Source organism: Crotalus tigris, unplaced genomic scaffold, assembly GCF_016545835.1.
Source record: "Crotalus tigris isolate CLP2741 ecotype Arizona unplaced genomic scaffold, ASM1654583v1 scf7180000021735.53972, whole genome shotgun sequence".
Lineage (NCBI taxonomy): Eukaryota > Metazoa > Chordata > Lepidosauria > Squamata > Viperidae > Crotalus > Crotalus tigris.
In genome coordinates this window covers 37,258-52,257 of record NW_024098655.1, presented here as the reverse complement: position 1 = coordinate 52,257, position 15,000 = coordinate 37,258, and the positions used below count along the sequence as shown (strand labels likewise).

The window sequence follows — 15,000 nt, the reverse complement described above, 5'->3', positions numbered from 1 at the left end:
ATAGCCAATACATTTAAAGTTAAGAGAAGAGAAGAGAAGAGAAGAGAAGAGAAGAGAAGAGAAGAGAAGAGAAGAGAAGAGAAGAGAAGAGAAGAGAAGAGAAGAGAAGAGAAGAGACGGAGCCTTGTGGTGCCCCACTGCTTACTTCTCTCCTTGTGGATGTGGCGCCATTGGGGGCTACTCCTTGAGTAGGCTTGTCAGCCACATACAGATCCATCTGGTGGTGATGTTGTTTATCCCACCTTTTCCTAGTTTAGCAAGGAGCAGGTTGTGGTCTACTTTGTCAAAAGCCTTACTGAAATCTAGGCATGCGACGTCCACTGCGTTTCGCTGGTCTACTGATTCAGTCCCTTGATCCAAGAATGAGATGAGATTGGCCTGGCATGATCTGTTCTCCACACACCCGTGCTGGCTCCCGGTTATAACTTTGTTTGCTCCTAGTTGTTCACAGATCTGCTTTTTGATTATCTTTTCTAGGACCTTCCCAGATATTGAGGTTAAACTGATTGGTCTGCATTTTCCTGGGTCTGTTTTTTTTTTTTTTTTTTCCTTTCTTGAAGATGGGAGCCACATCAGCCCTTTTCCAATCCTCGGTTCTTCCCCGGTGCTCCAGGATTTGTGGAGGATGTGGTTCTGATATAACATCTGGCATCGGTTGCCTGAGGAGTTTGGGAATCTGTGTGTGTGTGTGTGTGTGTGTGTGTGTGTGTGTGTGTGTGTGTCTGCAGTTTCCCCCCCCCCCATGGTCCAGACCTGTGGGGGGGGGCTTCCTGCCCCCAAACTGAGCCGGGCGAGCCCAGGAGGAGCCCTCAAGCTCTGGTTCCACTTTGCTCTAGGCTCCCTCTGGAAACCGAAAGGGCATCTAGTCCACCCCTCCAGACACCCAGAGAAAAGAAGGCTCTGGTTGAGAATCACGCGGGGGGGGGGGCGCAAAAGAAAGTCCTCCCTCCCCTCCGGAGCTGGCCTGAAACGCCCCCCTAAAATGCAGCTCCTCCCACCCAGACTGAAGGGATTCCCCCCCCCTCCCATTTTCTCCGCTTCTCTCTCTGCGCCGAACTATCTCCTCCATCGGGCGAAGTCAAGGGAGGCTCTGCCCGGAGACCGATGACGCTGCACAAGGGAGAAATCCCATTGGTCCCTCCGCTTTCCTGGGCCTTCCCAATTACGAAGTTCGAGGGAAACGCCTCCTCCCCCCCCCCCAGTCCAGACCCCCGATTCCGTCTCTGGGGCTGGGAGCCTCCGCGTCTCTGTCTCTTCTCTCTCTGGGGCGCTTGTGGGGCGGCGTCCATGGGCTCCGCTGGGCTCCTCCTGGTGCTGCTGCTGCTGCTGGCGGGGGCGCTGGCCCGGATCGCCGGAAGCGAAGGGGGGAAGGAGACCCCCGGTAAGGAGGGGGCTCAGAGGGGGGGAGGAGAGGGGTTGGGAGGGGCCGTCAGAGCCCCTGGGGGTGGGGGGAAGAAAGGGGCTGGGACCCCAGAAGTGGGGAAAGGGGTCAAGAGAGGCAGTAGGCTGCGGGAGCCTCGATCTCCGCGTGGTCTCCGCCCCTCCCTCGCCTCATTTTCCCCCGCAGGACGGAGAGGGAGCCCCCTCCCCTCTTCCCTTGTTGTGGCCGAGGTGGGGTGGGGGTCGCGGGAAAGCAGCCCAGGTGGGATAAGAGGCAGCCGGGCCCCTCTATCGCCCCTCCCCCCGTGGCTGGGTGGGAGGGGGACCTTGCGCACCCCGAATTAGCGCCTGAGCCCCAAAGTTTCTTGCACCGAAAGAGGAAGGAGACGGAAAGCGAAAGCGAAAGAGGGAAACTGAGGCATTTTCAGATCTGAATCCACAAAGGCCACCAAAAGTATAAGAAAAAGAGATTTTTTTTGGCAAAAGTGTTTTTGCACCCTCAGTTTTTCTTCTGAATCTCCATTTTTTTAAGGGGAGGGGAGAATTGAGCTGGATTCCTTCTTGGGGAGACGCTGAGGCTCCCATTGGTCCCTCCGCTTTCCTGGGCCCTCCCAGGTCCGAGGTTCGAGGTTAACGCCCCCTCCCCCCACTCCAGACCCATCTATTCCACCTCTGGGGCGGGGAGCCTCCGTGTCTCTCTCCCCTCTTTTGGGGGGCGCTTGTGGGGCGGCGTCCATGGGCTCCGCTGGGCTCCCCCTGACGCTGCTGCTGCTGGTGGGGGTGCTGGACCGGATCCCCGGAAGCGAAGGGGGGAAGGAGACCCCCGGTAAGGAGGGGGCTCAGAGGGGGGAGGAGAGGGGCCGGGACCCCAGTAGGGAGAAAGGGGATGGAGGGCAAGAGAGACGGGAGCCTGCAGGAACCTCGATCTCTGCGTGGTCTCCGCCCCTTCGCTCAGGAGGACGGAGAGGGGTCTGGGAAGGGAACCAAGGTGGGTTAAGAGGCAGCTGGGCCCCTCTCTCCGCCCCCCCCCCGTGGCTGGGTGGGAGGGGGACCTTGTGCACCCCAAATTAGCGCCTGAGCCCCAAAGTTTCTTGCACTGAAAGAGGAAGAAGACAGAAAGCGAAAGCGAAAGAGGGAAACTGAGGCATTTTCAGACCTGAATCCACAAAGGATTGTAAGAGTATAAGAAAAAGAGATTTTTTTGGCAAAAGTGTTTTTGCAACCTCAGTTTTTCTTCTGAACCTCCATTTTTTTAAGGGGAGGGGAGAGATGAGCTGGATTCCTTTTTGGGGGAGACTCTCAATTTGGGGAGGAGACCCAGAATCCCCCACCCCATATTCCCCATTGCTGAATCAGGACCTGGAGGGGAGGGGGGAACTGAGGGAGAAGGATATTGGGGAGTCTGAATTGCTCCCCTAAATTGGCTACTCAAAACGATTTTTTAGGTGAGGGGGGCTAGAGACTCTTTGAGGTGGTCTTGGGGGGCTTCAGGGTGACAGAAAAGAGGGCTGAATCCACAAATCATGCAAAGACAGCCAGTAGGAGTGAAGTTGATGGGAAAGAAAATTTGGGGTTAACTAGGGAATTTGGGGGTTCTCTTCTCCCCAAGATCCCCAGACCCCCAAGCCATCTAGATCAAATTTGAGCAGCCCCCCCTCAACAGAGTAGGGGGAGGGAAAGGACCCCCCATCTCCTGCCTGCAACGGGTCCTTTCAGCAGCCCCAGGAAGGCTCCCCACCCCTTTGCCCCCCAATTCAGGGGACCCTGAGGGCCGAGATAAACCCCTGGGGGTCCTCAAGGCCCCTCAGAGAACCAGGGACCGGCTTTCAAAATGACCAAATGACCACAAGGAATATCCGTCCTTCCACCCTCCACCCTTCGGTCAGAACTGAAGAAGCTTCTGGGAGGAGAAGCGAAAAGTCTTCAAGGGAAAACCCAGGAAAGTCCAGCTGCCTTTCGGAAAAGCCCCTTTGGGCCAAGTGAGACCAGTGGGAGGGAGGGTCTCTGGAGAGACCCCCCCAGCTCCCCTCGGCCCTTCTGAAATCTCCACTGACCCAGCCTGGACTCCCCATGGGGGGTCTTAAGGGAGCTTAAAGGGTCATCTAGTCCACCCCTCCAGGCAGAAAGAGAAAGGGAGACTGTGGTTCAGATTCATGGGAGGGGGCAAAAAAGGAAGTCCACAACCCCCCCTGGACACCCCTTTAAAGCTGCAGCCCCCAAGACTGAAAATCTTCCCCTCCCTCACCTTCTCCGCTTCTATTGGGAGGGATATTGGGGGGGGTCTGAGTTGCTCCTCCAAACCCCCCCTTTAGTGAAGGGGGCTGGAGTCCCTCCCTTTGAGGTGGTCTTGGGGGGCTGCAGGGGGGAGGGGGCCAGAAAAGAGGCCTTAAAAAGCACCCAAAAGCAGCTTGTGGGGCTGAAGATCGGGCAGAGGGGGGAAAAGGGAGGGGGGGCTTGAAGGGCGGGGAGAGCCCAGGAGCATGGGTGTGGGTATCCTTATTGTGACCCCCCCTTCCCTTCTCCTCCCAAAAGGGAGAGGGAGAGAGAAGCTTGGATACTATTTCCCCTCCAACCCAGAGGGGGGGTCTCTTCCCTCCCCCATATTTCCTGCCGCTTTGGGGGGGGGAATCCAGCGTTCCCTGCAGACGGACGGAGACTGGACCGGCTGAACTTCTGCCTGCCTTTTTTCCACCCTGGGGAGATGGAGGGGGGTCCCTCTTTCCCCCTCCCTCATTTTCCTCCCCCTCCAGACCCCCACCAAGGGGGAATCCCGCTGGGACCGACAGTTCCCCATCCCTCCTCCAGGGGGCGCCTTCTGTCAGTCCCTTGCGGCAGGTCTCCTGTCGCTCCGCCTTCCCGTCGCTCTGCCCCTGCTGGGAACCATGGGCCCTGGAGTCTCTCCTGAGGGCTTTCTTCTTTCTGCTCCACCCCCCCACGCAGCCCATTTCCTGTACCAGGGGAAGGCCGAGTGCCATTTCTTCAACGGGACACGGCGGGTGCGACTACTGGAGCGGCTGTTCTACGACCAGCAGGAGTTCGTCCGCTTCGACAGCGCCCGCGGGGAGTTCGAGGCCGTCACGGCGTTCGGGAAGGGGGATGCGGAGGCTTTCAACAGGGATAAGCGTCTCCTGCAGGACCGGAAGGCCGAAGTGGATTACTTCTGCCGATACAACTACGAGGCTCTCCAGGGCAGCCCCGTGATTGGCCGGAGAGGTGAGGGGGGGGAGTTCCGGGGGGGGAATGCAGGGACACCCCCTTTTAATTTCATTTCTTAGGACTCTCCCAGAGAAAGATCTGCCCCTCTCCAGCTTCCTCCTTCCCTTACATACTCAAGAGGGACAGTGTTTAATATTCATTTGTCATGTATATGGAGGGCTGAGGGTCTGCACATATCTTGCACATAGTATGTTTTATGTCCTGAGCCTGTGGAGACAGGCTTGGGGCATTGCAATGGTCCTGGGCAGGTGCAAGCTGCCCGGGACCAGACTGGCTGTCGCCAGTACGTGCGCGCATGCGCGGGTGCTGGCGCGCCAAATGTTGCAGATTGGCCCGGGAATGGCCTATAAAAGAGGCCGGGAGATTTGGGCGTCTTCGGCGTCTTGTAACCAGTATGCTGAACAGAAATAAAGAAGTTCCTGAGAACTACAACTGCTTCTCGTGTCATTGCCATTTCGCAAAGGATGCAACACTGGCGACGAAGGTGGGATTGCCTTACATCGACCGAAGACAGGTGTAAGCTTACCCGAGAGAATCCTGAGCGGTAGGAACGGCGTTGACTCGGCAGCTACCCGCCAATCCAGCGAGTATCGGGGGTAGGCTGGCTGATAGACCCTTCCTTTTCTACAAAAATGGCAAAAGTAGGAAGACTTTCAGAATTCGACATCTCGCATCCGGAGAGATGGGAGTCTTACGTAGCCAGGGTGGAAAACTATCCTAAAGTCAACCAAGTGAGAGAAGATAGTTTGAAGGCCGCCACCCTCCTGTGCGTTTGCGGTCAAGACGCATTCGAAATCGCTGAAAACATAGCAGCACCTGTACCTCTAGAATCTGTTAACTACACAGATCTCAAAAAACTACTCAAGGAACACTTCCAGCCCAAGCTGTCCGTCATCGCTTGGCGCCACACCTTCAAACAGAGGGATCAGCGACCCAGAGAATCAGCCAAAGAATACATTGCTGCGCTGAGGAAAGCCGCTAAACACTGTGAGTTCAAGGATCTAGAAGAACGGCTGAGAGACAGATTTGTATGTGGACTGAGGCATAGAGAATTACAGCAGAGACTTTTTGCCAAAGAAGACTTATCATTCCAAGATGCCTTGAGAGAGGTTACTGCAGAAGAGGCAGCGGGCGGCGCCATCAAGAACATGAGGCCGATCAGAAGCACTCCAGAGGCTGCGTCCGTGCACCAGGAAGGAGCCCAAAGGAACCCAGAGAAGGATCCTGATGATGAAGTAGACCGTCTCTACCCCACGAAAGAAAGGAAACAGAAAGGAAGCTCTTCAGCTCTCCCCAGGTGCCTCGGTTGTGGAGGTCGCCACAAGAGGACCGACTGTAGATTCCGCTCCGCTATCTGTAGAGCATGCGGAAAGCAGGGACATATTGCAGCTGTGTGTCTGGGCCATCCAAAGGTACAACCTCAGGAAGAATTGCGCCTGAAAGGTACCAGGGTTCCCAGCCAAAACAGGGTGGGGTTCTGCGCTTCGCAAAGAAGCATTTACAAGACAGGCACACACAAGCCCATCAAGAAAAAGCTGTCACTTAAAGTGAAGCTACAAGGGGTTCCATTGGCTATGGAACTGGATACGGGGTCTGCACTCTCGATCATTTCCATGCACACGTTTAGGAAGATTTTGTAACTCTACTGGCAAAACAGAGTTAACAGAAAACATTCCTGTACACAGAGGAAATAACTGACACTAGGTAGTATGGGCACCACGCTCGCATTAGGTTGTATGTTATTATTGTATGATCATAGTCTTAGCCGGGGGGGAAGGGGTGTTATGTCCTGAGCCTGTGGAAGCAGGCTCGGGGCATTGCAACGGTCCTGGGCAGGTGCAAGCTGCCCGGGACCAGACTGGCTGTCGCCAGCACGTGCGCGCATGCGCGGGTGCTGGCGTGCCAAATGTTGCAGATTGGCCCGGGAATGGCCTATAAAAGAGGCCGGGAGATTTGGGCGTCGTCAGCATCTTGTAACCAGTATGCTGAACAGAAATAAAGAAGTTCCTGAGAACTACAACTGCTTTTCGTGTCATTGCCATTTCGCGAAGGACGCAACAGTATGTTTTTAGGGTGTGTCATGTATGTCTTTCACTTTGAGAGCAGGCAACTAAATTTCGTTTTGGATGTGAGCCATTGTGCCCACCGTAAAAAAATGACAATAAAGGTTATCTTATCATCTTCTCTTATGTATTCTCTGCTCTCAGATTTATGAAATTTACTCATTGGTATTTATTGATATCTATTGATACTCCTAAACCGCCCCCCTCAAAGCGGGGATCTGGATGGCCTACAATATAACATCACCCCTAAATAAAAATGTATAACAAATAAGCTTTAAAATTAAATTACAGTTAAAAAGTTTAAAATTCTACAACGATGACCATGAAACACACACAAGGGAAGAAATGTATTCCTCTCCTTCCCATCCCTCCCACCATCTTCCTTCTCTTCCCAGGGTCCAAAGTTTCCCCTGCCCAGAAAATCTTCTTTCCAGAATATTATACCAAGTTTTATACTTTTCTTTGGGGGGGGGGAAATCCAGCAAGATCTCTCTCTTTCCCAGTATATAGATATATTTCAAGATAATCTATATGCTATATAATATTTCAATATAATATTTTATATTAATAAATCAACATTTCTTTATTGATTTACTTATCAACTTTTAAAACCTTCTCTCTCCATCTCCCCCACAGAGGGACTTTGCATGGTGTACACATAAAATATCAAACCACCAAAATAGTCTATACAATTTAAGATTTAAGAGGCAGGAATGATTAAAATCCAGTGATAAACATTCATGAAAAGGTGGGGGGGCTTCGGGATGCTAACCAGCCCCACGGCTGCCCCCCAAGCAAAGCAGCACCTGCAGTAAATGACGGCCTCAGTGGATCCCTTCTGCCGGCACAACTACGAGGGTCTCCAGGGCAGCCCCGTGGTTGGCCGGAGAGGTGAGTGGGGGAGGGGGAGTTCCATTGGGGGGGAATGCAGCCCCCCCTTTTCACTTCATTTCTTAGGACTCTCCCGGAGAAAGATTTGCCCCTTACGTATTCTGTGCCCTCCGACCTACGCAATTTATTCTTTGGTATTTATTGCTATATATTGATACTCCTAATCCCTTCCCCTCCCTCAAAGCGGGGATCTGGATGGCGTAGGGTATAACATCACCCCTAAATGAAAATGTATATAAAATAAGGTTAAAATTAAATTACCTTTAAAAAGTTTGAAATTCTACAACGATGACAATCAAACATGCCAAAGGGAAGAAATAGATTCCTCTCCTTCCCATCATCTTCCTTCTCTTCCCAAGGTCTAAAGTTTCCCGTGCCTAAGAAAACGTCTTTCCAGAAAATTATACCAAATATTATATTTTTTTGGGGGGGGGGAGGAATCCGGCAAGGTCTCTCTTTTGCCCAGTATAATTTTTCAATAATCTATACTATATGCTATATAATATTTCAATATAATATTTTTATTAAATAATATTTATTGATTTACTTATCAACTTTTAAAACCATCTGTCTCTCTCCCACAGAGGGACTTTGCATGGTGTACACATAAAATATAAAACCACCAAAATAATCTATATAATTTAAGATTTAAAAGGCAGGAATGATTAAAATCCAGTGATAAAAGTTCATGAAAAGGTTGCGGGGGCTTCAGGAGGCTGACCGGCCCCACGGCTGTCTCCTCCCCCTCTCTGCTCCCCAAGCAAAGCCCCAGAGCCCCCTTTCCCCCCCTTTCTGGAAGGCCAGGAGTGGGGGAGGGGCTCCCTTCACCTCTGGGGCCTTTGGGATTTTAGGATAAAAAGTGAACTTCCAAAGGAAAAGGGAATCAGGGAAGGCTCTTTCGTCTGCTGTGCCCTGACCCTCTTTCAGTTCTTTTGATTCTTTATTCAGAGTCATTTGTTCATCCAATGTTGGGGGTCTGGGAGAAAAGCCCCCCCTGAAACCCCCTTTTTGGTCAGAGACTCAGCTTCACCTGCAGCCGAATCGCTTCTCTCTTCGTATCTGGGAAGGTTCCTCATTTGGGGACAAAGATTCAAAAAACCCCCACAAACATTAAAACTGAATTTTGGGCATCGTTCAGCCCTGAAGCCTCAGGTTGTTTAGTTCCCTGTTCCAGATTCCTGGCAAATTGCCTACGTTTGTTGGTCTAGTTTTATTTGTTTGTATTATTATTATTTATTTCTATCAACTGATAAGGTTTCATAGTGCAAAACCAGAGTTTCATCTGCAGTTGTTGCCATTTGTTGTTGCCAGGGTCTCCCAAAATAATACGCTACCAAAGAATTAAAGAAGATCTTTCTTCCATGAGAGAAAAACCACCAGATCCCAAGAGAAAAAGGCATTTTATGGGGAGATGCTGGGCATTTTCTCCTTCCAAAAATTATGGAATATTTAATGGGAACCAACACAGATTTTGTTCTCCGCATATTCAGTCTAGAATTCATTTTTACTCCTAAATTCTTCCCTGCAAACCTGGGAGGATAATTAACTGTTCATAAAAAAATCCCGACCAGATCCCAGGACTAAATTACAAATAACCAAACCTTTAAAAATTGCATGTTCTTAAACTTTATATAATGAGGTGTTCATAAGAGAATCCCTCAATGGAGAGAAACGTTGTTAGCAAAAGTTCTCTGATCTGGAGTGGATCTATGAAGGACCCTCTTGGGGGGGAGCTCACTCACCCCCCCATTAATCCACCCAAGGGTTGAGCCATTTGCTGAAGGAGGAGATCAAGAGGGATCTCTTCTGTGGTCCTGGGATCTGCCTGATCTCCTCAGCCACCAGCTGTCTCTGCGCCCTCTTCCTCCTTTCTCATGGGGGAGGGGGGTGAACCGGAAATGAGCCTGGGGCCTTTGCCTCGCCCCAGCCACTCTGCAGCTCCACTCACAGTAAGTCCTTCCTTTGCTGGCTCGTTCGCTCCCCCACTACACTTGGCTGGGCAGGGCAGCATACCATCTGTCATGTGTTCATGTACCACAGGTGGTACACTTACCACCAGTTGAAAAGCCCTGCTGTCAGCTGCCTAGAGTCATTTTATCATGAAATGGTGGCAAACAAATTTAATAAATAAATAAATGTTCTGGTATTCTACCTATTTTTTAAAAAAATGTGGTTTTCTTTTGAGTGGGATCCCTGCAATTCTCCAAAACATGCTGTGTATCTTCCCCGTCTTCTGGGTCTCTTTGCATCTCCCCCAAATCTGGCAGGAAATTCCTTCCATCCTGGGGCGTTTCCAGTATTTATTTCTGTTGGACTTGTGCAATATGATGGAAACTGATCCCAACCAGGAACGATTTATGTTTTTCCATCTTTCAGGATCCCATTTAATTTCTTGCTGGAATTTGCTTTGGAAACGACTTAAAACAAATAATATTTTCAAAACTGAAAAGGGCTCTTGGCCTGAACTAACCAACTTGGTCTCCTGTTCTGGCCCCTCCTCTGTCTCCCCCCCCATGTCCCTTCTCCCCCTCCTCCCCTCCAGCCAAGCCCACCGTCTCCATCTCCCCCACCAAGCTGGACCCCACTTCCCCTAACACCATCCTCCTCTGCATGGTGAGGGGCTTCTACCCCGTGGAGATTAAGGTCCGGTGGCTGAAGAACGGGCGGCCGGAGGAGGAGGGCATGGCCTTCGGGGAGGAGCTGCAGAACGGAGACTGGACCTACCAGCTCCAGGTGATGCTGGAGACCCAGCCCCAGCGGGGGGACGTCTACACCTGCCAGGTGGAGCATGCCAGCCTGGAGGCCCCGATCACCGTCCAGTGGGGTGAGCCCCTCCCCTCCCCCTCGGGAGACCCTTTCCTGCCCTGAGAAGAGGGGAGAGACCCTCCCTGTGGGGGGAGCTGGGATGGACCCTCCTGGGGGTGGGAGCTGGCCTTGATCCTCCTACTCAGTGAGGCTCCTTCTCCTTCCCCAGAGCCCCGATCCTCCAACTCTGCCAAGAGCAAACTCTGGACGGGGATCGTGGCAGCCGTGATCGGGGTGATCTTCTTCACCATGGGGCTCTCCCTCCACCTGAAGAGCAAGAAAGGTGAGTCTGGGGGGCTGGATGAGAGATTGTGGGGAGGGGACCATCCAGGGGAGGCCTCTCAGCAAGCTTAGCAGATGGCAAGGAGGCCCCCTTGGAAATTTGCTTGGGAAAGTCTGTTCTCTGAGAGTCTACTGTATAAGTGAGCATCCTGCAACCTATTATGGGCTGTCAATGGGGAGGGGGACCCCCTGAGTCCTCCAGCCCATGAAGGGTCCTGATTGGCTCTTTTTCTCCTTCCAGCAACTCCCATCCAGCCTCCTGCAGGTGAGTTTCTCCCCAAGTTATAGATATTTCTTTAACATTCCTTAATTGTTCCTTTAAAAAAAATGTGCCTGAACAAAACCTCCTAGCTGTGGATAACACAAATTTTTGAAATTTTGGGCAGCTTTTCATTAAAGAGACCTGAAAACAGTGCAATGAAAAACAAGCACACACACATAAACACTAAAATCTGGCCCAGGAAGTTTCCAGGTTTTGGGAAATTGCAAAAGAGAAGTCTCTTTGTGACATTTCACACAATTTCTGGCAAAGTAACACCCAGCTTTGCTACCACTCCCCATCCTGGCCCCATCTTCTTTGTTAATATGAAATGTCTGGGCGGAGGGAGACCTCCTTTCTTGATTAACCCCCCCAGTTAAGTCAATTGGGAAAAATTCCAGAAGCCTCTGGAGATGAATTGCTGATCCTTTGCATCCTTTTCCTCTTTGAAAAGGGGGGAGGGACAATCCCTCACTTTGTTCCTACCCATCAACCACCCCCCTGCAATGTGGGCCTGTCTGGGGGTGTGGCTGAAAGAGAGGAATAATAAGCTATTTACACTGGCTTCACTTTATTTTCTAATTTTCTCCCCATCTCTTTTTTTTCTACAGCACTCATGAATTAATTCTGCCGTCCTTCCTGCTTCCTGGTGGGAAAGGAAGGGGCTTTTTTCTATTAGCTGATGAATTTCTGTCTCTTTTTTGCAACCTCTGAAAAATGGAGGGTCAAGATTTTAGATTGGGGGGAGGAGGAGAATGGCAGCCTGGAGCTTTTCCTGCTGAGACCCCTCTGGCTTTCCTTTGAAGGCCTCTCTTTCTTGTGAGGGAGCGGTGGAGACCATCTAGACTGATCCCTAGGACTCTGGGCCTTCCTGTCAGTCCAGACACCCAAATCTCTCCCTGCTTTACATCCACAGCAGCTTCATCTTCATTACTCTTCGTCCGAATCCCTTCCCTTCGCTTTGCTATAAAAGAATAAACATTGTAGGAAAAATCCTGGAATTCCTTCTTCCTTCCTCTTCCTCCTCCTCTTTCCTCTCCCCCGCAGGAGGGTCCTCCCTTCTCCCCTTCCCCTCCCCAGATTGACACTTCCCCTGCCTCTGGATCAACCATCCCGGCTACTTCAGGTCTAAAGTCAAAACTGGTTTGAGAGGAGGGTTGGCAGATCCAGGGAGAGGAACGGACAGGACTCCCCTCCTGCTTGGGGGCCCCCTTGCTCTGCTTCCCCTCAAGGCTCCTTTTGAGGACCAGGATGCCAGGAGGCGTGGTCCCCTTCAAGCACTTGTGGGGAGCCATTGGGGGACACCTGAGACTCCCCCTAGACTCACCCAGCCATTTCTGCCATTTTCTCTCCTTCACAACTGGAGGGTCCTGCCCCATTTTGGCACCCAACACCTCCCTCCCTCCACCTGAGACCCCAGAGGCCTTATTCAGGACTGCCATCCTATCGCCACTGCTCCCCACAGCCCTTCCTGCCTTCGGGTCTCAAGCCCCCTCCCTCTGGGCAGAGGGTCTCCAACAGAGAGAGTCCTGGGCGAGTCTTGTGTGGCCCCCAACTGGAGCTCATATGAGACCCCCCCACACAGAAAAGGCCCTGAGTGGTCCTGTGGCCAATGGCCTTGATCTCTGGGAAGGTTGCACTGATGTCCATCTCCCTGGTCTGAGGGCTCCTGGGCAGGGGGTGTTGGGAAGGGTGTCTTCCCCAGGGCCTCTTGGGGCCAGAGCAGAAAGTCCAGCCGAAGCCATTCCTGGTGTAGGAGACATTTGCCATTGGGGGGGAGGGAGAGCAGCTCTGCGGGAGAGAGGAAAGATCAAGGGGGCAACTCTGAGTGGAAGACCCCTCCCTTCTCCCCAGCACCCCTAGATGCCCCTAGATAGCTCTCCCACTGAGCCTTGCCCCCTCCAGAAGCCATCCAGGCTGCTTCTGCAGGATTCCCCTGGCATCGATCTCCAAGGGCTGATTTTTTCCCTCCCATTCCTCATCTGGGGCACATAAAGAATAGGTCGGTGGAGGAACAGTCTCAAAACCTTACAACACAATGCCTGTCTTCACACTATTATGAGATCCTTATGCAGTCAACATCACCTTAGATGCAAACTAAATACGGCTACCCCATATTTTCCTGGAACATAATTATGGGCTGCCACCTGGGGGAACTCGGGGAAGTATGTGTTGATGTACAGGAGCAACAGGCTTAGTTCCTTGCATCATCAGGAAGAGCCAGCAGGTGTAGGAATTTCTCACTCTCCCGTTGGACTCTTTCACTCAGCTGAACAAGAAGGGCTGGAGAAGAGAGGAGAACATTGCAGGGTTTACTAGACCCAAACCTCCTTTCTTCTCCCTCCCAGTGACAGAACTGGAGTTAGAAAGGGCTCTTTGCCTTGAGGGGGGAGCCCCTTTCTGAGGACTCCCCCCTGCCCACCTTGCCCTCACAGGCAGTGAGTATTAGTGGGTCAGTGAGGCTACAAATGGCAAAACTAGCCAATCTGAAAAGAAAGTCAATTATTAGTAATGTAGTTCTTTGCTCAAGAACCGCAGGGAGCAGGTAGAGGCTAGCTGTATTTCTGAAAGTGCACTGAAGTCTAGAAATAATGTTGAGCTCCTGGTGTTACCCCAGAAACGGTCAATTATCTTGTGTAATGAGTTCTGTATGTGCCGAGAGGGAAATGGGGACAAACTGACATGTTGTTTAACAATAAAGTGTCAAGCTGTGAAGATCCCTTGCTTTAGAACTGCCATGATGCTTCTGGCTGATTTCTGTGTTACGTGTACCCTGCCTGTGTTGTAAAAAATGCTGCATTAAAAGGCTAATAAAGAATGGATATATGTTAACTATTAACCTAGACCTACTCTGGTACTTACTATTTGTATTTTAATAATTATTTTCAGTGAGGTCTGATTCATAGTTGAGATTTTAACATTTTATAGGATATTTATGCCACAGGTTAAATATTTACATCCCCTTATAAATGTAGACATTGTAATAAAAGAGAAGTAGAAAGTGTGTGAATGAAAGTTGAGAGGGGGGAGGAATTGAATGGATACTGGTTGTTCAAATTATGTTTTCACCTGTGTACATTGTTAGATCACACCCCTTTATTAGCATAGGTGTAATAGTGTCCACAATAGTATCCCTCACATGTTGGCTGTGTTTGTTTGCCTGCATCAGGTCCTATGTGACTCACCCTATGTGGTTTTATTGTGTAGTCTATTTATTTGTTTAGATGGTATCTAATCAATTTCATAACATCTGTTGGTCTGTCTATTTAACAAAAAGATTGGGCCAGGAAAGGATCCTCTCTCTCTCTCTTGCAGATTTCCTATTGCTACATCTTCATTTCCTTTATCAAGATCCAGGCTGTGCTGATATTAAGCCATTCTTATTCTAAGTTGTATCCAAGGCTATTTCACTTGAGAAAAAATAACCTTAAGAATTTTTCTTCTGCTCCTTTCCAAGATCTTAGTGAATAGCTTCAATCTGATTTTATACTATTTCTGCCTAAGCAACTACATTAGCTGGAAGACATCGGTGGCAAAGTAATCGCAAAGCAATAAATAAATAAACCGAAAGAGAAGAATGAGACTGTGTGAAATTATAGCATAATATATGGTTGAAGAGCAGGCAACACCTCCCTCACTCCCCTCCCTCCCTCTCTCCCTCCCCCTCCCTCCCTCTCCCCCTCCCTCTCTCTCCCCCCCTCCCCCCTCCCTCCCTCTCCCCCTCCCTCTCTCTCCCCCCTCCCTCCCCCTCCCCCTCCCTCTCTCCCCCTCCCTCCCTCTCCCCTCCCCCTCCTCTCTCCCCCTCCTTCCCTTCCTCTCCCTCTCTATATCTCTCTCCCCCTACCTCTCTCCCTCCCTCCCTCCCTCCCTCCCTCTCTCTCCTTCCCTCCCCCTCCCTTCCCCTCCTTTCCTCACTCCCTCCCTCTCCCTCCCTCCCTCTCTCTCTCTCCCTCCCTCCTTCCCTCCCTCCCTCTCTCCCTCCTTCCCTCACTCCTGCCTCCCTCTCTCTCTCCCTCCTCTCTCTCCTCTCTCTCTCCTCCCTCCCTCTCCCTCCCTCCCTCCCTCCTCTCTCTCTCCCTCCCTCCCTCCCTCTCTCCCTCCCTC

General features: G+C 51.2%; 1 protein-coding gene across 1 annotated transcript; it reads left to right on the top strand.

The window, feature by feature from the left end:
- Window positions 1-1,328: 1,328 nt before the first annotated feature.
- Window positions 1,329-14,322, top strand: LOC120296902 (rano class II histocompatibility antigen, A beta chain-like; the record flags this gene model as incomplete). The annotated part of the gene is made up of 6 exons (XM_039318950.1): window positions 1,329-1,381; window positions 4,321-4,593; window positions 10,093-10,374; window positions 10,525-10,638; window positions 10,879-10,902; window positions 14,212-14,322. Coding segments are annotated over 6 exons (820 nt in total), but the record flags the coding sequence as incomplete, so codon positions are not given.
- Between the last annotated feature and the right edge of the window lie 678 nt (window positions 14,323-15,000).